Source organism: Mesoplodon densirostris, chromosome 6 (genome assembly GCF_025265405.1).
Source record: "Mesoplodon densirostris isolate mMesDen1 chromosome 6, mMesDen1 primary haplotype, whole genome shotgun sequence".
In the NCBI taxonomy this organism is placed as follows: domain Eukaryota; kingdom Metazoa; phylum Chordata; class Mammalia; order Artiodactyla; family Ziphiidae; genus Mesoplodon; species Mesoplodon densirostris.
In genome coordinates, this window is record NC_082666.1 from 84,155,260 (window position 1) to 84,178,851 (window position 23,592).

Sequence of the window (23,592 nt, forward strand, 5' to 3'; positions counted from 1 at the left end):
TGAATCACACTTCAGGTTTCAGTGTTCTTTGGGGACTCTGGACTCCCTTAGGTCCCCAATTCAAAGCTGAAAAGAAGTTCCTTCATACCTCTATCCCCAACCTTATTCTCCTGCAAGGAGTTTCTCCTTAGACTTTCAGACCACAGACAAGAAGAACCAATGCTCACAAATAGGGAGGCAAGGTGGGGTCAATAGGATCAACCCCCCTCTGCCTCCTGTTAACCATGTAACTGCGGTAAAGTTAGCTGACCTCCCTAAGACTTAGTTTCTTCATCTGCAAAATGAGTATTATATGAGGAATAGCGTGAGATTTCAAAGATAATGAGTAAAGTGTTTGGCAAAAGTTCTACTATTTAATATTACTCTTACTATTATTAGAAGATTTGGGGCTCAACTAGGCCTCCCATATTCACCGTGAATCTCCAAGGTGGTCATGGAACCCCTGAAGTGACCCTTAGACTCAACTTTTTTTTTTCCTAGAAAGCCTGTTTATTGATTATTCTCTCCATGTATGTTTTAGTAAGTGGTGATACTCTCAATCAAGGAATCCATTATTAACCTAATTTTCTAATGGAGGAAGGGGTAAAAGATACATATCACCTTCTATGGAATCTATCAACTTAAGACCAAAATTAACGGCAATAAGTTCGGAAACAGTAAAAATTTTGGTTTGTATTTCATGGATGGTGCTGCTGTTTCAACCTTATAAAGTAAAGCTGTCTGCTTTCCAAATTCCAAAAATTAACATACTCCGCCCCCTCCACCTTACCATACTAACCAGTGCCCTTTGGTTTCTTTAGGACAAGGAAGGGTTAAAGGGTTGATTATGGATATACAATTTTGAGTTGGGACCTTTCACACATATGAATCACACTGAGTGGCCATTTACTTTACAGAGCAGTTTAAAGATTACGCATTAGCTAAATTAACTTGTTCCACCCACCCTACTGGAGGAGAAAAAACCCAACACCCATAAAACTACTTCACTTGACAGCATGTGCCCGTAGACTCAACACTGAAGAATGACAGATGAAGTGTGGGGCTGGTCGACTGGAATTCCCAGCACATTCTCTGTTACAGGCTGGATTCCTGCCCCCGCCTCCCAAATTCACGTGTTGAAATCCTAACCTCCAGTACCCCAGAATGTGAGTGTACTTGGAGATAAGGTCTTTAAAGAGGTAATTAAGTTAAAATGAGGTCATTAGGGTGGGCCCTAATCTGATATGACAGGTGTCCTTATAGGAGGAGATTAGGACACAGGCCTGTACAGAAGGAAGACCAAGTGAAGACAGGGGTGAAGACAGCCATCTATAAGCCAAGGAAAGAGGCGTCAGAAGAAGCCAATCCTGGGCTTCCCTGATGGCGCAGTGGTTGAGAGTCCGCCTGCCGATGCAGGGGACACGGGTTCGTGCCCCAGTCCGGGAGGATCCCACATGCCGCGGAGCGGCTGGGCCCGTGAGCCATGGCCGCTGAGCCTGCGCGTCCGGAGCCTGTGCTCCACAATGGAAGAGGCCACAACAGTGAGAGGCCTGTGTACCGCAAAAAAAAAAGAAGAAGCCAATCCTGCCGACACCTTGATCTCAGAATTTTATCCTCCAGAATTGTGAAAAAAATGAATTTCTGTTATTTAAGCTACCCAGTCTGTGGTACTTTGTTATGGCAGCTCAAGCAAATGAATACAGTATCTGATCTCCTTCATCAGCACAGTTTCAAGGAGGAGAATCTCGGCTGTGGAGGAAGGAGTATATCAGACCTTCTGTTCTTCCTTTCTACTAGAAAGCCCTTCTACTGCTGCCCGACAGATCTAGCGGGAAGGAGAGAAGCCCAAGTCAGGTCCCTCGCGGCTGAAAGAAGCCATCACCTTTATTTACACATGCCCCACTCTACAGTATAATCACATTCTATGAAGCTTGATTAATTTCGTACTCTCCTCAGGGATATAGTCAGTAATCATACAGTTATGCCAGCTTCACAGGGAGAGCTGATTCTTTTAGCTATTTCTTTTACATTGGTATGTCTTCATTGTATAAATGTAGACAGCTATTTAGAGAAAAAATGTGCTTGTGCTTTTAAACAATTGTTGTTCACAGAATTATGGCATTATATGGGATTCCAAGACTCTGGTATATGACTCACATTTTCTAGTTACCAGGTCCCTGCTGGTAAATAAAAGTTAGTATTGGGAAATAAAATTAACAGCCTAAGACCAGCCACCTACGACCAAGCAAATTAGAAACAAGCCTTGAGTCTATAAGCTGTTAAGTGCATGAAAATTTTGGTTAGAAGCTTCTCCTCGTAAATTCAGTCTCAGTTATATCAAGAACATGATTCAGTTATAAAAAGAACATGACCTGTGATCGTCCCTGAACTTAGTGTAATCAACAAAGAAAACCTCCCCACAGCTAGCCCAGGAATGGGGCTTTACTCCATCCCAAGCTTTCTTTCTTTCAGTTATCAATACCTTTCCAGAGATCAATAATCTCTAGCTATCCTCTCATGTCCACTTTACCTGCCCTCCTAACCGATCTTGTGCGCAGCTGCTCTCCTGAGATCACGTTATGTTGGTTTTACTCCTGTTTTGTTTTAGAAAGAGCTATTTCTAGAACTTCCAACTTCATCAACCCTTTCCTGGGTGTTTCTGGGAGTTGGACATAGAAAAATGTTAATTGCTTAAGTGGCAACATTTTTATTCTCTTGCTTCATGGGCAATGGTAGCTTTATGAATGGGGTTTCCATATTGGATTTGGACAACAGTAAATCCTGTTTTTGAGGGCACTATAGGAAGCCTGTGTTCCTTTCTGAATTTTTGGATTGGAGGGACTTTGAAAGATCTCTGTCTTCAGGCAAAACTACCCCTAAACAATTGTGATTATCCCCCCTAGGGTTTCCAAACCAGGTTCCCATAAGCCTTGATAGATGCAGATTCTCTGGTACTCACTGTTTGTTTCCCAGGTTATTATTCTTTCAGGTAGGAATTTAACAAACGGTTCAGTCCTAGAACCACGTGGAAAGTGTTAGTCTGGGGGAGGGTATATTACAAAGAGAATGGTTCAGATACACATTCTGCGTGTGTCTGAGAATTTAAAATCTAGGAGAATAAAGAGGAAAAAAAGACATACAAGTTCACACAAAACTGTGGGGTAAAACCCATGAGTGATAATCATGGAGTTTCAGAGATAGGAGTAGTTCCTGCAAATGTGGGCAGAGTGGATAAACCTGGAAGTCTCCAGACAACAGGTAGCAGTTTTGGGGCTGGATCTTGTGCATAGGCTGGGGAAGGAGTGGGGACACATTACATCTGAGCTCCCCTGTTCCCCTTCTCCCTTCTTTGTCCCCAGCCCCCGTGCCCACTATCAAGACTCATTCCGATTTCTACTCTATGAGTCAGAATCTTCTTGGCACTTGTCAGGGGCACCATTCGGCCTGATCCCTGTCCTCAAACTGCCACTGCCTAGGAAGGAAGGGGATGACTGGAAGAGAAAGTCACCATCCTCTTTACATCCCACTCCATTAGGTCCACCTCAGTAGATCTAGAGGCTTGCAGCCCTGCGCTCTTGCTAACAATGGAAGTGTCGTCGTAGAAACCATGGCCTGGCGTTGGGACCATGACCTGATGCTGACTAATCAGATGTGGATTTAGCTTTCTGAAAGTGCTCCTGCCAAAGTTCAGTCTATCTTGTTCAGATGAGAAAGCTTCATGCTTTCGTCACCTTGCTTATATTATATCGAGGGCAGCAAGGCTGCAGATTCTCAGTCAAGAGGAATGAAACGATACCCTATCACAGGGTGCGCCAATTCTCCACTAGGCACCTCCTCAGAAGATTCTTATCTCCCCCAGTTTTCAAGTACTATGCCTTTCTTCCACGTCTGCAGTTCTGTAATCGCCTCTCTTCTTTCCACCCTAGGCAGGGTCAGTCCATTCTATTTCAGGTGGACTACCACCTCTCATCTCGCCTCCCATCTCTCCCACACCATCGCCAGTCTACTGCCAATCCAAACCCTCAACTCATAAAACACTGGCTTTCCACTGCCAACACATTTCACACAAATTTCTTTGACCCTCAGGGCTTTCCACCATTTAGATCAACCCACCATTAGCATCATCCCCCAATGCTCTACCTTTCAGACAACATGAGCTCCTAGTTTCCCAAGTCTTGTTGACAGTTCTCTTCCCTCTCTTGGTGTATATTCCCTTCTGCTGAAATGTTCCTTCCCCCAACTATTGAATCCACCTCATCCAGGAATCCTGTATTTACTCCTCTACAATAAAGAAGGAGCAAGGCTCTCCCAACTTGGAGGTCCCAGAGCCCCTCAGTTCCCCCTCTTATGGAATTGACTTTACTCCGCCTTCTGCAAGCCATTTGTTTTGCCTTTGTATCACATGCAGTCTTTAGGGGTAGATAGCATCTTGTTCATAATAAATGCACAAGCTCTGAGAATACAGTCCAGTTTCATTTCCCCCAAATTTCTAAGGGTTGTAAAGGAATTAGGAAATGCTACCTTACCCTTAAAATAGAAGAGTAGTAGTGTTTTTTGTGTGTGTTTTTTTAAGCTCTGAGAAATGTAAACGCACGGACCAGGTTTTGCTAAGGGCTTCTCAAAGGCCTGGGGTGAAAGGAAATAGCACAAGATCAAGAGCTGGCCACCTGGGTTCTGATCCTGGCCCAGCCACTGACTGTGACCTTGAGTCAATCCCTCACTCTAACTAGAGCTCATTTGCTTGCTTATAAACTGAGGAAGTGAGTCAAAATGAATTCTACAATTTCTTTCAGCTTATCTTACCTTAGCAATTGAAACTCAGGATGCAAGAATAATACGGAGAATCTCACAACTATCAAAACCCCAGGCAAATGGCTTAACAGAGCCTTCAGATGATCATGGTGTTCAGACAGGGGTATCCGTTCCTGCCTCTTCTCCTGCAACCCTTTTGCACACCTATCCACCACTACCGCATGACTCCTGCCATTATTAACCCAGAAAAAAGCTGTACCCAAATGTTCTTTGTCAACTCTGATACAGACAGGATACCAGGGACAGAATGTCCTTCACTACTTTTCCCTCTGCCCCTTATCCCTTCCCCTCTCCCCCAACTATCCTACTGACTAGAATGGATAAGGAATTGAGAACCCATCCCAAACTCAAATACTACTCTAGCAGGAAGTTGATTCGAGTAAAGCCACTGTCTGCAAAATCCTGGCACGTCAAAGCAATTCCAGGCTAGCGAAGAAGAAAAAAAAATAAGCTTTTATTTGCTGTAGGTGAACCCAAGCTTTCCTGTCATAACCTATATTGAGTACCTGAACCTATGTGCAAACCCCGCACTGTCTTCTAGCTTGCTAGAAAGTATGAAGTCTAAAGGTCAAAAAAGTATCGTGATCCTTTATTTAATAAGAGATAAATCCTTCGCTGAGTACAAAGACATTCGAGAATGAAAAACCAAATGGAAATTCACTGGAAAGTACCAAAGAGAGCCCTAACCATTGGGAAAAAGCTAATCTGACTTCTTGTTAATAGGAAGGAGAATCTGGCTCATTACCCTTAAGCACCTATGAAGCTTTAGATCTTATTTAGGATATAAAGGGTAACTTTGCATTACAAAGCGAAATTTCCTGGGGATGTTTAGGTGCATGACAACAGCCACGTCTTGTTTATTTGTCTTTGAGTTGCAGAGCAAGGTCCAAGCCATTTTAAAGTACAGAGCTTTCACTAGCCTGCATAAGTATAATTTACTGATAGAGATACTCCCAGAAAGGCACTTTTTTTCTCCCAGATAATCTGTCTCTTTAAATTAACAGAAAGGTCATGGATCATTTTTTTTTTTTTAATTACCAGGAAGTTTAATCTAATAATTCCAGTTTTTACATTCTGTGAATATTATCAATTATGATTTTAAGAAAACTTTCATCAAATGAACATTTTGAAGTGGACTCATTCAGTGGCAGCTTCTATTTTTCTCTCTAGGAGGGGGTCGGGGGACCATCTGGTGGGAAATGAGCCCAGAAGTGGTGCTCGAATAGCAGTTTACATAAGATCCACAGCACATCAACAGTTCCTATGAAAGAAGGGGGGCAGTTTATAGAGATTATGTCTCCCCTCCCCCTTAAATCACCATGACAGGTGATTTGTCATGACGCTGATCTCAGGCAGAATCACACTTTAAATCACTCCTTCTAGATGGGAGTCTTGTTTTTTTTTTTTTTTTTTTTTTGGTTTCCACAGAGGAATTCCATAACCTATGTATTTCTTGTTTGCAATTAACCAGGTGGTAATTTTTTTCTAGTTTGTCACATAACTTAGTTTCTCAGTAAAATACTGATATTCTCTAAGTAGTGTATTCTGTCTTGATTTTGAAAAAGCAATAGAAAACAACATAAGCCCATTTTTGAGGATGACCTATTTCTGCAGCTTGGAACTTAGGTAAGGTTTAAAGGTTACAAGATTCATCAGAAAAAAAGAGAAGTGTATGTTACTAGCGTCAATGACTATTAGCAATAACATAAAAAATAAAAATGCCACTGTACCAGGGCCACTCTGCTTGTCAAATAATCCAAACAAACATTTCAATACCCATCAGACGAGAGTCCTAAACGGTTTCCCAGCTGTCATTTCTTTTGATTTTCTATCTCCATTTTCATCATAGACATAAAGGAATAAAAAATGTTTACAGCCATGCAGAGTCTGTTTACCTAATTACCTGATCACCAAGGGAGGGGCAGGAGATAGCGTACAGGACCACAAGCCCTTCCAGTAAGAGATGATACAGAGTGAAATGCAGCTGCCAGCTGTCACTTGCGAGGGGCTGGGCAGAGCTCTGCATCCTGTCAGCCCCTTCCCTCTCCCCCTCCAACTTCCCAGCTGCAATAGCCCCGTCTGTGAAAGCAGCACTCTCCATTGCAATCCGACCTCCCACAGCCCATCCTCCTAAAGCCGCACCAGGACCCACCTACCTTCTGAGGACAGAGGAGGCTGGAGAGTGAGAAGGATGCTCGGTTACTGCCCCTCAGCATCCCCTGTCTGGAGCACTTAACTGGAAATACGGAGTCGCCTCCATTTTCTGGTCACGTGATCACGGGCACATCTAAATAAGGACGATCACCTGCCTCTCAGATCTCCCAGGGAGCCCATCACCACTGCTGCTCTCCTCCAGCTGGGGGATGGAGCTGGGGCTGTGAAGAGTTTCTTTTGGGAATATAAAATACTCTTTCACGCAGGTTGTGGAGTCAGAAATGCCCCTTGATTTTTGTGTCTGCTCAGGAAAACTGCTGTCACTCCTGTTCCTGAGTGAGACTGGATGTGAATGGGCTCAAAGCACAGATTGGAAGGAATTTAGTTCCCCTGAAAGCTCTTTAAAAAAAAAAAAAAAATCCTGCAGCTTCATGGCACACCCAGTGAGATGGCAGTGTAATTATTTTCATTTCATAGACAGTGGTTAAAACCATAATAAAAATGGACTATGGAAGCATAGCAAGGTACATAAAGAAGTCCAGTTGGAGATTCTAGAGAAAGTTAGGATGTTTGCCCAAGATCCACACAGCTTTGACTATTGAGAAATAAAGCCATGTGACCAGTAAGCATTTAGACTCTGGAGTCAGAAGGCCTGAGTTTGAATCTAACTTCCACTACTTATTAGCGAGTTCGGACCAGTTACTAAACTGCCTGGTGCCTCAGACTGCTGACTCACACATGGACAATACTAACAATATTACTTTAAAGCAAGATAACTAAGGTAGAGATTTTAGAGAAACTGGGTTAAAATAACTCGCAATAAAGGTTAGCTACTATTATTAATTCTAAAAATGCCAACAGAAATATTTGATGGAGTTAAGTCAACTGAAATGTGAATGAAAAGCTTACATACTAGAAAAGCGTACATTGATTAGTTTGATCTTCAAAGGAAAAGAATACGTTGTCAGACAAATCAAACAAAGACTTCTGATCATGATCAGGCAAAATGTCAATGTGAAAAGTAACTATAGGCACCATCCTCAGAACTAGGTTGTTAGAAATCCCATATTATATGATCTTTTTCCTTTTTTGGCGGGGTAGTGGGTAGGTGGGTTGGGGAGGGCACTATGGTAGAACAGGGCGATATGGCAGTTTTCGGTAACCTCCGATTGAGCTAACTCCAAGAAAACAGGAAAGTGAATTACTCAGCAGAGGACCTGGCCACGGTAAATACTTAAGAAATGTTAGCTCCTATTCTTAAAATGAAGGGCACTCCTTGTCTTCTCCATGGCTGTTGGGGCTGGTGAGGGGGCAGTGGGGAAGGGAGAAGAGGAAAAAGCGAATTTTTCTCTCTCTACTTAAACTAAAAGCCTACAAAATTCTTCCAAATTATAAGCAGTTATGAAAATAATTTCTCATGTGCCTTCTATCGTCCAGCAATGGAGAATTGGGGGTGGGGCCATTAGGGGGTCATGACCTTTTCAGGGTTCAGCAAAAACTTAGTACAGTTCCCAAAGCCAAGATGAACCAGAAATCGGCAGGGGAAAATAGATGGCTTCAGAGCTGGTTGTACCCTGGGTGTCCAGGGTGAAGGCTAAAAATGGGGTCTCTTCTTTGTGAAGTGTGGCTCATTAGGAGTTTCCCTCCTCAGGTGGAAAAAAGTAGCAGTTGGAGCTACAGAAAAAGGAGTTACGTGCTGTAGAACAGACACTGTACTTGAACCTACCCTTAATATCTGTTTTAAAAGTCAACAGTTGAGAGAGAAAGTGATTAAGTTATTGTCATCAGGCCAATCATAGGATACCTTCAAAACATTTAAGTTGCACTTCATTAAATGGGGAAATACGGGACATCTGTTATCACCAATGATATTTCCTCTTGTCTTACAGGATGTTCTCTCAGACATATTTTGTCAAGGCAAAATAGCCCAGCTCAGTGTCAGCTGGGCACCTGAGGAAATATACTATCCTATTCATCCCACTGAAGCAGTTACAAATATTAAAAAAAAAAAAAAAGAATTCCTACTTAAATGCAATAAGTAGCGTCCTGATTATTACATGGATGAAAAGGGCATGGTAGATGTCAATCCAGGGGATTTTTAGTTATTCTGTGAGAGCCTAATACTTTCCAATGATCATTTAATGAATTGAAGTTTAAAAAAGCAAAAATAAAAAAAGTCTTTGAAGATTATGTATGGTCGAGTACTACTTGAGTTGATGATGTAACAGATGATTAAGTAAACAGAGTAATTTTTCCTCTCTGGAGATTCAAACTGGTATAGGCAATGGATAACAAAGGCAAAACAAAAAACAAAAAAAGAACCAAAACAACTGAACAGGCACACCTGTTTTTCTCCATGAGGCTAAGTGAGGTGGGTAACAGTACTCTAAGTAAACTGAAAGGCTATAAGAATCTTGGAAGCACTATGATGAAGAAGAAATGTACCAGAACACTAAAAATAGTAACTATGGTCTCAAATTTCAAAAGAAGGGGAAAGATGGATTTTGCAACATTAGAAAAGATGCATATTCCTGTTATGAACTGAACGTTTGTGCCCTCCCCTCAGTTCATCAGTTGAGCCTCTCCCTGTGTGATGGTTTTAGGAGGTGGGGGCCTTTGGGAAGTAATTAGGATTAGGTGAGGTGAGGAGGGTGAGGCAGTCATGAGTGGAATTAGTGCCCTTATAAAAAACCCCAGAGAGCTCTCTCACTCTTTCTACTATTTGAGGATACAGTGAGAAGTTGGAAGTCTGAAACCTGGAAGAGGGCTCTAACCAGAACCCAACCATGCTGGCACCCTGATTTTGAATTTCCCACCTCCAGGACTTTGAGAAATAAACTTGTATTGTTTGTAAGCCACCCAATCAATCTATGGTAATCTGTTATAGTAGCCTGAACTAAATCACTGCCAAGCTAAATCTAGCACATCTCCCTCGGAAAAGGAAGCAGTAAACACCAGTAATTATCATTTTTATTAAAAGCCAATTATGTTGGACGAACTTGACTTTCTTTTCCATTCCTTCAATCAGGTGTATTTATGAGGCACCTCAACATGTGGCAAGGGTTGCTCTAAGCACTAGAGGTACAGCAGTGAACAAGACAAACCAAATGTCTGCTTTCTTGGAGGGTCCACTCTCATGTGTGGAGACAGACACGACAAAATCAATTAAACCGATAAACAGATCTTGTCAAACAGAAAAAAAAAAAAGCAGTAGGAAGGAAATGAAGCAGGGCTGTGGGATGGAGCACAGTTCTCAGCCTTGGCACTGTTGGCCCTTGGGGCTGGATAATCCTGTGTCCTGCGGGGCGCTCTTGTGATTGTTGGATGTGTAGCAGCATTTGTGACCTCTACCCATAGATGGCAGTAGCATCACCCGAGTTGTGGCAATCAAAAATGTCTCCAGGTATTGCTAGACATCCCCTAGGTGGGATGGGCAAACTAGAATAACTAGTTCTTGAAACTAGTTCTTGAAAACTAGAAAACTAGAATAACTCGGTGGTACAGTTATGGCTACTGTAGATGGAGCAGTTATAGGAGGTCTCTCTGGGGAACCCCAAACCATGAGAATAAGCCAGCCATGTCAGGATAGTTCTAGACAGAGAGTTACAGCTGGCACTAAATCACTAAATTGGAAGAGTCTGGTGGGCAAGACTGAGGGCTGGTAGAGAGAGTGGTCTTAGTGATCACAGACGTAAGCAGCAACTGGGGGACACCGGGCCTTACAGACTATAGTTAAGAATCAGAATTTTATTCCAAAATAAATGAGAAGACATTGGAGGTAGCGATAGATAGGTAGCGAAAGAATGATATTCTCATTTGAAAGACTCACTCAAGCCAGTGAATGGAGAATGGACTGTAGGACGAGGTTGGCAGGATGGAGACAGGAGTCTGGTTGAAGGATCCACGTGGGCTGCCCAGGGCAGGGCTGCCACATAAGGTTGGGTGGATTGTGTGTACACTGGGCTTATTGTTTATAGATAGAAAACTGGGGCTCAGGTAAGTAGTTATACTCAGTTAGTTCATTATAATAAAATTGAGAAGGAGGCCACCTCTAATATGGTTAGATGAAAGATCCAGGTCTGACAAACAATTCCAGTCTCCCATTTCCCTCTTGAACTGGAATTGGAAGTTAGCAGTAGGGAAATGTATCATGGCACTCCGTGAACCTGTAGTTCAGTTATGGACATGTTGGCAGAAGTAAATGGTGATTGGTGCTCAGTGGCAAAAGCAGGGACCTCTGAGATAAACAGAAAGAACACGAAACATACGAACAAGAAGAAAGCCAGTACAACAATATTAATATCAGGGAGAAAAAAGAGATGAAAGCAAAATTTAATAAAATAGAAAACAAGCAAACCAAAAGGAAAAAATTAATGAAACCAAATCTAGTTATTAGAAAAGACTAATAATATGAACCCATCTCTAGAAAAATTGAATAAGGAAAAAAGAGAGATGATACAAATAAATAATATTAGGAATAAAAGAATTATATAACTACAGACATAGTAGAGACTGAAAACTAGTAAGAGAATATGAACACTTTTATTCCAAAACCTTTGAAAACTTTGATGAACAATTTTCTAGAAAAATATTAAATAGCAAAGTTGATGCAGAAAGAATTAGAAAACCTGAACAGACCAGTAATCATTAAGAAATCACATTACTAGTAAAATATCTATCCCCCAAATAAGGAATAGGCACAGACAATTCTATAAATATTACCTAATTCTCACATATTAGAGAAACCCCCTGGCTTATACAAGTTATTCCGAAGAAGAGAAGAAAAGGAAGTCTCCCTAGTTTATTTTTATGGTGTCAGTACAACTTTGATTCCTAAACCAGACAAGAGCTTGTGTGATGAAGGAAAATCATAGGCCAGTCTCAATTAGGAAAATCTAAATTATTTCCCATGGTAGAGGGAAACTGAATACTGCACTGAAGTTTCTAAAATTCACCCATCTAAATGACTTCACTATCCCCCTTTCAATTTATATTTGACTTTAAGTTACAACTTCAGTATAAATGCTGTTTAAGGTAGTCTGGGATATAAAGATGTATAAGCCTCAAGTGGCTTACATCCAGATAGGTTAAGAGAATCTCTAGTAAATATAACATCAGGCAGAATGTGAGGATGGCCACAAAAAGGTTCAAAGTACAATGAGATTCAGGAGATGGAGGGATTCCTTCAGTTTGATAAGACTGGAGAATGTTTTAGGAAGGAAGAGACATTTGGTCTGGGTCTTAAGTGAAGAGTGGAATTTCAATATGCAGGAAACAAGATGGAGGAGCAAGGAATTAAAAGAGGTGCCAAGATAAGAGCAAAGAGGCAAGAAAATAAAAAAGTCTCTTCAGGGGAAACGTGAACATTTCTATGAAGAGGATATATGTGCTTATTTATACTTCCACTTTAAGACAACGCTGGTAGATATATGAAAACCCACCACCACCATATGACTTAAAAATAGCTGGGGAAAAAAAAAAAGAGTGACAGGATCACAACATGAAATTAAGACAGAGCAATACAATAAAATACACATTCTGGAATTCTATACATTTGATACTAGTAAGTGATAAACTTGGCTGTGAAACAAACTTCCAAGGAGTCAACTCAAAGGGATAAACATGATCAATTACATAAATGTTATTAAATAAAGTCACATTATTTAACTAATAGTCAAGATGGAGATTGGATTGGATTTGCTTATGAGAGCACAGACATTCTGATTAGAAAATCATGGTCTCAGTAATATCCTTAGCATAGAGATGAGTTTCACTGGGCTGACCTAATGTTTTCCATTAAGATAAGCCAATGACCTACAACAAAAACAAAACAGAATAAAGAAACTGTGTGGGATCCTCTGCAACATGGTACAGGTACATAGTTCTCTGCTGCCTGGGCTTAATCCAGGGCACATTTTGGAACATGTAAAGGACCATTTGCATTACATATTTTTTCACTCAATCTACCATAAATTCTGATTCTCAGTTGATCAACATTTCAGATAGTTTAAGGGAGTGAATTAAAAATTTTACTCCCTGGAAGTTGGACAGCACATGTAAATCAGTGGAGTTAGAACACACCCTCACACCATGCACAAAAATAAACTCAAAATGGCTTAAGAACTTAAACATAAGACATGACACCATAAAACTCCTAGAGAAGAACATAGCAAAACATTCTCTGACATAAATCCTACCAGTGTTTTCTTAGGTCAGTCTCTCAAGGCAATAGAAATAAAAACAAAAATAAACAAATGGGACCTAATCAAACTTATAAGCTTTTGCACAGCAAAGGAAATCATAGACAAAATTGAAAGACAACCTACAGACTGGGAGAAAATATTTGCAAATGATATGTCTGACAAGGGCTTAACTTCCAAAATATACAAACAACTCATACAACTCAATAACAAAAAAACAAACAACCCAATCAGAAAATGGACAGAAGGCCTAAATAGACATTTCTCCAAAGACATACAGATGGTCAATAGGCACATGAAAAGATGCTCCACATCGCTAATTATCAGAGAAATGCAAATCAAAAGTACAATGAGGTACCACCTCACACCAGTCAGAATGGCCATCATTAAAAAGTCTACAAATAACAAATGCCATAGAGGGTGTGGAGAAGAGGGAACCCTCCTACACTGTTGGTGGGAATGTAAGTTGGTGCAGCCACTATGGAAAACAGTACGGAGGTTCCTCAGACAACTAAAAATAGAGTTACCGTATGATCCAGCAGTACCACCCCTGGGCATGTATCTGGACAAAACTGTAATTCGAAAAGATACATGCACCCCTATGTTCATAGCAGCATTATTCACAATAGCCAAGACATGGAAATAACCTAAATGTCCATCGACAAGTGAATGGATAAAGAAGATGTGGTACATATATACAATGGAAAACTACTCAGCCATAAAAAGCAATGAAATAATGCCATTTACAGCAACATGGATGGACCTAGAGATTATCGTACTAAGTGAAGTAAGTCAGAGAAAGACAAATACCATGTGATATCACTTATGTGTGGAATCTAAAACATGACAGAAATGAACTTATCTATGAAACAGAAACAGACTCACAGACATAGAGAACAGACTTGCGGTTGCCAAGGGGGAGAGAGGGTGTGGGAGGGATCGATTTGGCGTTTGGGATTAGCAGATACAAACTATTATATAGAGAATGAATGAACAAGGCCCTACTGTATAGCACAGGAAACTATATTCAATATCCTGTAATAAACCATAATAGAAAAGAATATTTTTTAAAAGAGCATGTATATATATATATATATATATATGTATATATATATATATATGTATAACAGAATCACTTTGCTGTTCAGCAGAAATTAACATTGTAAATCAACTATACGTCAATAAAATAAATTAAAAAATTAAAACTTAAAAACAAATTTACTCCCCAGCCATTACCTAGAACCAAACTCTCTTATGTTGACAATTTTAAAAAGCCACATCCTTTAACCAACAGTTAAAATGGAGGGAAGGTGACATTCTAATTTCCTCCGTTGGTATAGCTTGGATTTCTACAAAGGGTGACCCAATCCTAGATTGCGTTTTTGACAGCCTTTGTTCTAAAGGAACTCTCATATGTATCTTGAAAACAGATTGGAGATCCTCCAGTGCACTGGAGGAGTACTTAACTAATCCTGTATGTTTATATAACTCAGTCCACTTTTCAGAACCTGAGCTTCCATCACTGTCCAGTTAAGCCAGAGGTGCTGCCTACCTTCTGTTTGCTTCCTCAGGTCCACTCTCCTACTTTTTCCACGTTGCTCTCCTCCCTGGGAGGCTCCCTCACCTCACCCTCTAAATTCCCCTTCGTTTTAACCAATGAGGGCCCCTGGCAGGAGATCAGAGGAGGAAGGAAGGAGACTTCCTTCCTGTGGGAAGGCCTCAGGCTGGCTATGTCCCTCAACAGTAGGCCACAGCTCCTTGTAGGATGGCCCTTTCTACCCAAAATTCTCATTCTGGGTTCTGGGAATCACCACCTCCCCTCACCCCCTGAGGCCTAGGAATAACAGCTGTTCTGTGACTGTTCCTGGGTTATCACACTATTCCTTATGAGTTACTCACAAGTTGCCACCATCTTTGTAAATACTCCCTTTATTAAATATTTCTGCAATTACCCTTATTCGAACGTGTCAGCTCTTTCCTGCTGGGTCCCTGATACGCTAGTACATCTTGCTTTCAAAAGCTGTTACTTCTTATCTTCCTCAAATGCCATCAGTTTTCATAAAGGTTTTTTTTTTTCTCACATCAGTTTTGACGTTTCGCTATTCCAGCTGGAGAAGTACCTTGGGTTTTTCCTCAAGCTAGAAGCCAACACAGTACAAAAGGGCTCCTCTGTGGGTGTTCCTCCCACAAGACAGCTGAGTTGTACCACCTCGTCTCGGAGCTCGTGGCTTTTTCTCACTATAAAATTCCTCACCGCAAACAAACATCATATCTATAGATATGCAGAAAACTTCAATGTACGTTGAGAGGCCTGATTCCCTCGCCTCCCTCTGGCCTCCAGCCACCAGAGCTGGTCCCACACATCACAGATGGGGAGCAGCTTACTGACACAGCAGGAGCCGTCATGGATTTGCTGAGGTGGGAAATGCGTGTCCAAGCGTGAAAAGTATTCAGCAGGTCACATGACAGTGTGAAAGTCAGAGGTGAGTTCTGACTCAGTTATTCTCAAAATCTCTCTTTGGGGGCATCCCTGGTGGCGTAGTAGTTGAGAGTCCACCTGCCGATTCAGGGGACACGGGTTCGTGCCCCGGTCCGGGAGGATCCCACATGCTGCGGAGTGGCTGGGCCCGTGAGCCATGGCCGCTGAGCCTGCGCATCTGGAGCCTGTGCTCCGCAACGGGAGAGGCCACAACAGTGAGAGGCCCGCGTACCGCAAAAAAAAAAAAATCTCTCTTTGGGAAACTTTGGCTATTGAACTTGATGTACTTTTACATGGGACAATGGGAGAATAGGAATAAACACATCAACCTACAGAAGTTCAAAAAAATTATCTGTCTTATTGACAAGCACTGGGCTAGAAGAGAGAAGACTTAAGTCCCAACTTTACCACTTTCTCATTTCTGGATGATATTAAACAGCTCACTTATTGAGTCAGTTTGTTCACCTATGAAATTGGGATAATAATACTTGCCATGTCTATCTCAAATGGAAATTGGATGGACCCAAGAACATAACATATTTGTCTATCTGCCAGCACTTACTGGAAGCCTGCTCTGGGAAGGACTGGCCAGAGGCGCAGAGGCGGCTGGAGTGGGAGTGGGATGGGAGTGGGGAGAGACACCAAAATAGGCTCTTTTGGGGAAAAAAAAAAAAGATTTAAGTCCTGAATTAAAGTAACAATTTAAAGGACTTTTGATGATACTTAATTATCAGCACCTAGTCACCAAATATAATGCACCAAATGATAAAATATTATTACAAAAGTAAATGAACACAGAGTCAGTGCCAAGTTTGGTCTTCCAGGTTTGGTTCAGGGCAAAGCCAGAAAACAGTGAATAAACAAGGGAACACTGTAGTTTACAGAGTATCAATTTACCTTGGAGAAAGGGCAAATGTTTGGAACTGGGATAGAGCCCATTCAAACAGCAAGACTGGGTGGGGGGTAGTGTGTGCTCAAAGAGTGTGATTCTTCTGACAGCCCAAATATATCATTACCCGGCCTCGAGAGAAGGAGTCAAAAGATTATCCCTTTACCCGTTTTTCATTTCCAGCATTCACATGGGTGTAAGACCCAACGTACTAACTCCTCAGCCAAAAGTCATAGACAGAAAAAGCTGATTTCAGAAGGTCTCATGAAAAACATAAAAGGATCTTCTAGTGGTGTCACTCACAGGGAGAAAGACAAATTCTTTTCCATAGTCTTCTCAGACAGAAAAAAAAAAGCCAAAAATTACTAATTTAAAAAGAAAAAAAGAATGCACAGAGATCACCATAAGAAGCAGGTCACGGGGTATATGAAATCTATTGTGTTTAAATGTCATTTTTATTTTGGGGAGTACCAAATAACTCACCTCGCAGAAGTAGGAGACAATGGGATTGACATATACACACTACTATATATAAAATAGATAACTAATAAGGACCAGCTATATAGCACAAGGAACTCTACTCAATACCCTGTAATGGCCTATATGGGAAAAGAATCTAAAAAAGAGCGGATATATGTATATGTATAACTGACTCACTTTGCTGTACACCTGAAACTGACACAACATTGTAAATCAACCGTACTCTAATAAAAAAATTTTGAAAAGATATAGCTCCATAAATGTAAGGATTAGGTTACTTCTAAATACTCTTGTTTCAAACGTACATGTGACAAGAACTCCCCCTCCTTTCCATCCCTCTCCCTCCTTCCTCCCCCACTGCCCTCTGCTGCATGTATCTACAAAGGTTGGACAAGTATTGTCAATTTTCTTAGTCCTCTTGGAAATTATTTCCTTCCATCACCCCGTACAGCTATATCCTTGCCCCACACCTATAGAAAGCCAATATATTTGTATAGCCATGTATTTATATAATTCTGATGGTGAGTTTACAAACGTTAATGGTTCCATGCTCTCTCAGCATGTAGTTCGGGCTTCTGCATATAACCTCTGATAATGTTATGTGGCAACTTGGCTAGGCTATGATGCCCAGTTATTTGGTTAAACACCAATCTAGATGTTGCTGTGAAAGTATTTTTTAGATGTGATTAACACTGAAATCAGAAGACTCTGAGAAAAGCAGATTACCCTCTGGAATGTGGGTGGACCTCGTCCAATCAGTTGAAGGCCTTAAGAGCAAAGTCTGAAAGTTTCCTGAAAAGAAAGGAACTCTCCTCAAACCTGCAACATAGAGACTCTGCCTAAGTTTCCAGCCTGCTGCCCTGCAGAATTCTGACTCAAAACTGCAACAACTCTTGCCTGAGTTTCTGCTGGCCTGTCCTACAGAATTCAGACTTGCCAGCCTCTAAAACCGTGAGCCAATTCCAATTCCTTAAAGCAATTTCCCCTCCCTCCCTCCCTTTTCTCTCTCTCAGACATACATATTTCTCCTGTTGGTTCTGTTTCTCTGGAGAACACTGACTAAAACACAATTACCCTTTCTTCACATGACATTCTTGCAACCATGCCTTCCTTAAAGTAAATACATACATGGTTCTTTGTTTTAAGAAAAGTCTGTGTGCTGCAGATGACTCTGTAGATGTTCTCTGTGACCACACAGGAAAGATCAGGCATATGCACCACTGTATGGGGTATTGGCGCGCAATCCTTAGCTGGCGGGTCTACAGCTGGAGGATGACCAAGCTGTTGGCAAAAGCCTCTGGGAAGATTGATCCTAGGGAACTAGAACACAGTGCTGAAGATCTCAAGGGAGATTGTTTATCTCCCAGCACTCTTAACAAGTTTTGTTAACAAGAGACAGTAGGCGAGGTACGATGAGAAAAGGTGTCTTTCTAATGCTCCCTCAGATTTTTTTTTTTTTTTTTTTTTTTTTTTTTTTGTGGTACGCGGGCCTCTCACTGTTGTGGCCTCTCCCGTTGTGGAGCACAGGCTCCGGACGCGCAGGCTCAGCGGCCATTGCTCACGGGCCCAGCCGCTCCTCACCATGTGGGATCTTCCCAGACCGGGGCATAAACCCGTGTCCCCTGCATCGGCAGGCGGACTCTCAACCACTGCGCCACCAGGGAAGCCCTCCCTCAGATTTTGAGAATATGGCCTACTGCTCTCCAAAACAGTGTGGGAGCTGGGAGGAGGTGTGGCTGGCTGATGTGAGGGTAAGAAGCCAATTTGTAGATGGTGTGTCATCTTGCATATACTATCAGCCTACTTTCATTTTTGAAGACCAGGTTTTAATTTTTTTTTCAGGACAGTCTTGATTTTGGTCCTATGATCAGATTATGTATCAGAAGATGTCTCCAGGTTTTTGGTCTGGAGGATATGGCTATCTTATTATCATATTGCTTCTATGATCACCTTCCTGTCTCCAGGATTTTCTTTATGTAACTCTCCTCAGTTAACTTGGCTGGCCTCTCACCCCCTTTCTCCACCTTTCCAGACTATGAGCTTCCTTTAATGCCTGTCTCAAATTGCAGTTCTCAGGACCACAGTATGACTTTTGTGGACCTTAGGCACTTTTGCCTTCACGGGCTCCTTCTGTCACTCAAAACAAAACAAAAACCTAAAAATTTGCTTCACATCTGCATTGGTAGAAAGAAATATAATCCACACCAGAATATAATCCACATAGGAATATAATCACTTTTTCTTTTAATTTTGAAAGAAATTCAAAGCTTCTCATGGGCCTTTTAAAATATCGTGGGCCCTGGGCACTCTGCTTCCTGATGCTGTTGGATGATAAGCCATCCTCGTTTCTCCTCCATAAAAGTATCCTATACAGATGCATCTCTCTTAACTTATTAACATAGAGAGGCTCAAATTCAAATCCCAGCTTCTTCACTTTCTAACTATAAACCAGAGCAAGTGATTCAAATTTTCTGGACATCAGTTTCCTCTCTTGTGTAATTCTTACCTCATACAGTTGCCATGGTAATGTGAGACCCTGCATATACAATGCTTAGTACCTGGTCCAGAGCAAATACCCATTAACTGGTAGCTATTTATATTTAACCTGACATTGGTCATCAACTATCTTGATTTAACTATCACACTATTATCTACCTTTTCACTTATGTTTAACTCCCGTATTAAACTGTAAACTCCTAGAGGGATGGGACTCAGTTTTAGACCAGCGGTTCTCAAACTACTGTGCATCAGAATACCCTGGAGGAAGTGTTGAAACACAGACGGCTGGGTCCCACCCCAGAGTTCTTGATTCGGTTGCGCAGGTAATGTGCCTTTCTAGCAAGTATCCAGGTGATGATGAGGCCTGCTGGTTTTAGGGCCCCATTTAGAAAACTACTGTTTTAGGTAACTCTGTACCCTCCCAAAATCTAGCACAGAGAAAAGCTTTCAAATACTTCAGAGTAAATTATTTAGGCAAAAGGTAACACAAAATCCGGTGGGAAAATCTGTCCCCTCCCCCAACTGTGAGAAGATTTCCATTACTTCAGGGGCTGAGCAGAAAGAGATGAGCAAAGAAATCTCATTAAAAGAAAAGGGGCGGGGGGCTTCCCTGGTGGCTCAGTGGTTGAGAGTCCGCCTGCCGATGCAGGGAACATGGGTTCGTGCCCCGGTCTGGGAAGATCCTACATTCCACGGAGCGGCTAGGCCCGTGAGCCATGGCTGCTGAGCCTGCGCATCCGGACGGGGATGTTCTCCGCAACGGGAGAGAGAGGCCACAGCAGTGGGAGGCCCGCATACCACCAAAAAAAAAAAAAAAAGGGGGGGGGGCGGGCTTCCCTGGTGGCGCAGTGGTTGAGAATCTGCCTGCTGGTGCAGGGGACACGGGTTCGAGCCCTGGTGTGGGAGGATCCCACATGCCGCGGAGCAACTAGGCCCGTGAGCCACAACTACTGAGCCTGCGCTCTGCAACAAGAGAGGCCGCGATAGTCAGAGGCCCGCGCACCACGATGAAGAGTGGCCCCCGCTTGCCACAACTAGAGATAGCCCTCGCACAGAAGCGAAGACACAACACAGCAAAAATAATAAATTACTAAACTCCTACCCCCAACATCTTCTTTAAAAAAAAAAGAAAAAGAAAAAAAAGAAAAGGGGCTAGTGGCACAATTGAACACTGTCATCTGTTGGGTTTCAGGGGCATGTGCAAAATGCAGACAAGAAGCCAAATAATAGCTCAGCCAACTCGAGGCTGCCTGTGTTCTGAGCTCAATCTATAACAGTGCCAGCAGGGCTGCTGGGATCCATCTGCTACTTTCTTTTTGATAACAGATCTGAGGTCCCTCTGGAAGGAAATAGCTTGACAGGAAGAAAGAAAGATTAGGCCAACTTAAAATGTCTGGATTTATGAAGCTGCACTTGAATATGGCACAGCTTTTAACTCTTTATGGCACTTTGCTAACCTTCAATATACCCCTGCTATGCTTTCTGATTTCTCTGTCCCTTTCATGGAGAAATGTGAATGACAAAGCTCTCCTGGACACTTTCTATTTATACATAAATTAAGGTCACAGGATTCAATAATGAAGGAAGTCTTGAGATCCTCCAGCCCAATGCACCAATTTTATGGATGAGGAAACTTAAGCCTAGGGTTAATCCTAAAATACGTAACTGGTAGTGGTAGAACCAGGCTGGACTCTAGCTTCCTTGACTTGCAGTGGGTATGTAGTGTGTACAGTCCTTTACGCTCCTAAAATGAGTAGGAAAAAGATATCCTAAATGTCCATCAACAGAGGAATGGATAAAGAAGATGTGGTACATATAAACGATGGAATATTACTCAGCCATTAAAAAGAATGAAACAATGCTGTTTGCAGCAACATGGATGGACCTAGGGATTACCATACTAAGTGAGGTAAGTCAGAGAGACAAATATCATATGACATCACTTGTATGTGAAATCTAAAAAAAATGATACAAATGAACTTACTTACAAAACAGAAACAGGCTCACAGACTTCAAAAACAAACTTACCAAAGGGGAAATGTCAAGGGGGGGAGGGGATAAATTAGGAGTTTGGGATTAACATATGAACACTACTATATATGAGATAGATAATCAACAAGGTCCTACTGTATAGCACAGGGAACTCTACTCAGTATTCTGTAATTACCAATATGGGAAAAGAATCTGAAAAAGAATGGATATATGTATATGAATAAATGAATCACTTTGCTGTACACCTGAAACTAACACAACATTGTAAATCAACTATACCCCAGGATAAAATAAAAATTAAATTTAAAAAAAATGAGTAGGAAAAAGATATCTTTTCTCTACTACATTTTAAGGAGGAAACATGATTTTCTCCTTTACTTAGGTTACTTTTCACAACATGCCCTTTCGTCCCTGGAAGCAGGAGGGCTTTATCAGAGCAACCAATGAGAAATGAACCACTATAAACAGTTTTAGCAGGACCTGGAAACCTGAGGGCAGAGACAGTGTCCATTGGTTACCCAGAAAATTGGCCAGAGCAGATTCTCAAAAACCAAATGGTGAATGAACGAATGAATGAATTTCTGGTTTGATGGTTATTTGCCAATTTTTCAGTCAATTAAGGAATGAATGTTTCACATTAAGATTTTAAGCCTGCTGTGGATTCTCCTCTTTATTAGTAAGTTAGATGCTTACATGAAATCACAATCACCTTTTCCATACGATAGGCAGTGTGTCTGCTGGAAAAGTACAGGCTTTGGAGGTGGAAAATTTTGAATCCCAGAGTGTTCACTCTGTTTACTTAATTCTAGGCAAGTTATAGAATCTTTCTGAGCCTCAACTCCCCTCCCCCAACCAGGATATGTAAAATAAAGATAATAATACTACTTGAGGGTTTTTGTAAAGATTAAATGAGATAATGTGTGCAGACTGCCTTGCACTATGAATAAATGTGTGTGTCCTCTCCCCTCCAGCACCAACTGCCTATTTAAGGGTAATATAGGTATTGAGTAGGTGAAGTAAGTGTAAGTATCAGGAGAGTAAGTATAAGACTTTGGATGGAAACTGAAGGGACTTTTTTTGGCTGAAAAGGTACACAAATCATCATCATCATCATCATTATGGTTACCCAGCAGCTGCTTTTATGGATGATACGTTTTGAAATAAATATAAGCAAAGCTCCTATCATCTAGGTATTCTTCACATTCCATAATCCTTCACCATTTCCCCAGTTTCCAGTAAAACAGTTTTCAGGAAAAATAAATAAACTGAGCTTTTTGCTTACCCTTTTGTTCTTGGTTTCCTTGTTCTGGGCTCAAGAAACTCTGTCTCCTCCTCCATTTCTGTTTCAGGGATTATGTTTTTCTGAGAAGTCTGTGGTGAAAGCATCTCCCATTCACTGTCATGGGTGACAGCCTGCAACATAACTGTATCGGGGCCAGCCCTGCCGTGGTTCAGGCTCTTCCATGATTGGCTGTCCAGGCCAGAGGCTTCCTCTAGTGCTGAAGATTCTAGAGGCTTCATTTCTCCCAGAATCTGCATTTGGGGGCCCTTACCTAAGCTGTGATCAGAGGCTGGCTCCACAGCCTCGCCAGACCATCCAGGCCCTGAGTCCCTAGTCTCCGATGATGTATCACCAACCTCACTACAGCCCAAGACCATCCAACTCTGGTCTTGCCTAGGGCTTTCAAAAGATGATCTCTTACCATCTTTGGAAGACATTCTCTCTGCAGAAAGATGATTTCTTTCACTTAAGGAAGCAGGTTGACGTGTGTCTGGGAACCATGCTAACTGAGTTCCTGGCAGCCCCGTTTCTTCGGAATCTATGTGAAACTCTTCTAATTCCGATGTGATTTCTCTTGCCTCCCAGGCCTCTGGCTCTGGGGGTGAATTTTCTTCGTGCTTTACAAGTATGTAATCCATTAGTGCATGGTGATTTTCATTCTTCTCAGTGTACCTTTCTTCCCCGTATTCCGATTTTATCTGCTCAGGCTCTTTAGTAGGAATTATTTTTTCTTCTTCCAACTCTAATATCCCCTTGCTGGCACCTAGAAGTGGAAGATGAAGGTGAGAAGGAGAGAACAAGGCTTAATTAACACACTGTGTGACTT

General features: G+C 41.7%; 1 protein-coding gene across 4 annotated transcripts in view; it reads right to left on the reverse strand.

Moving 5' to 3' along the window:
* PRUNE2 (prune homolog 2 with BCH domain) overlaps positions 1-23,592 on the reverse strand; it is a 280,715-nt gene that overhangs the window by 65,492 nt on the left and 191,631 nt on the right. For all 4 annotated transcript variants that reach the window (XM_060102342.1, XM_060102341.1, XM_060102340.1 and 1 more), the window contains exon 9: positions 22,767-23,529. In XM_060102342.1, coding sequence (XP_059958325.1) covers positions 22,767-23,529 — 763 coding nt within the window. The remainder of the gene's footprint in view (positions 1-22,766; positions 23,530-23,592) is intronic.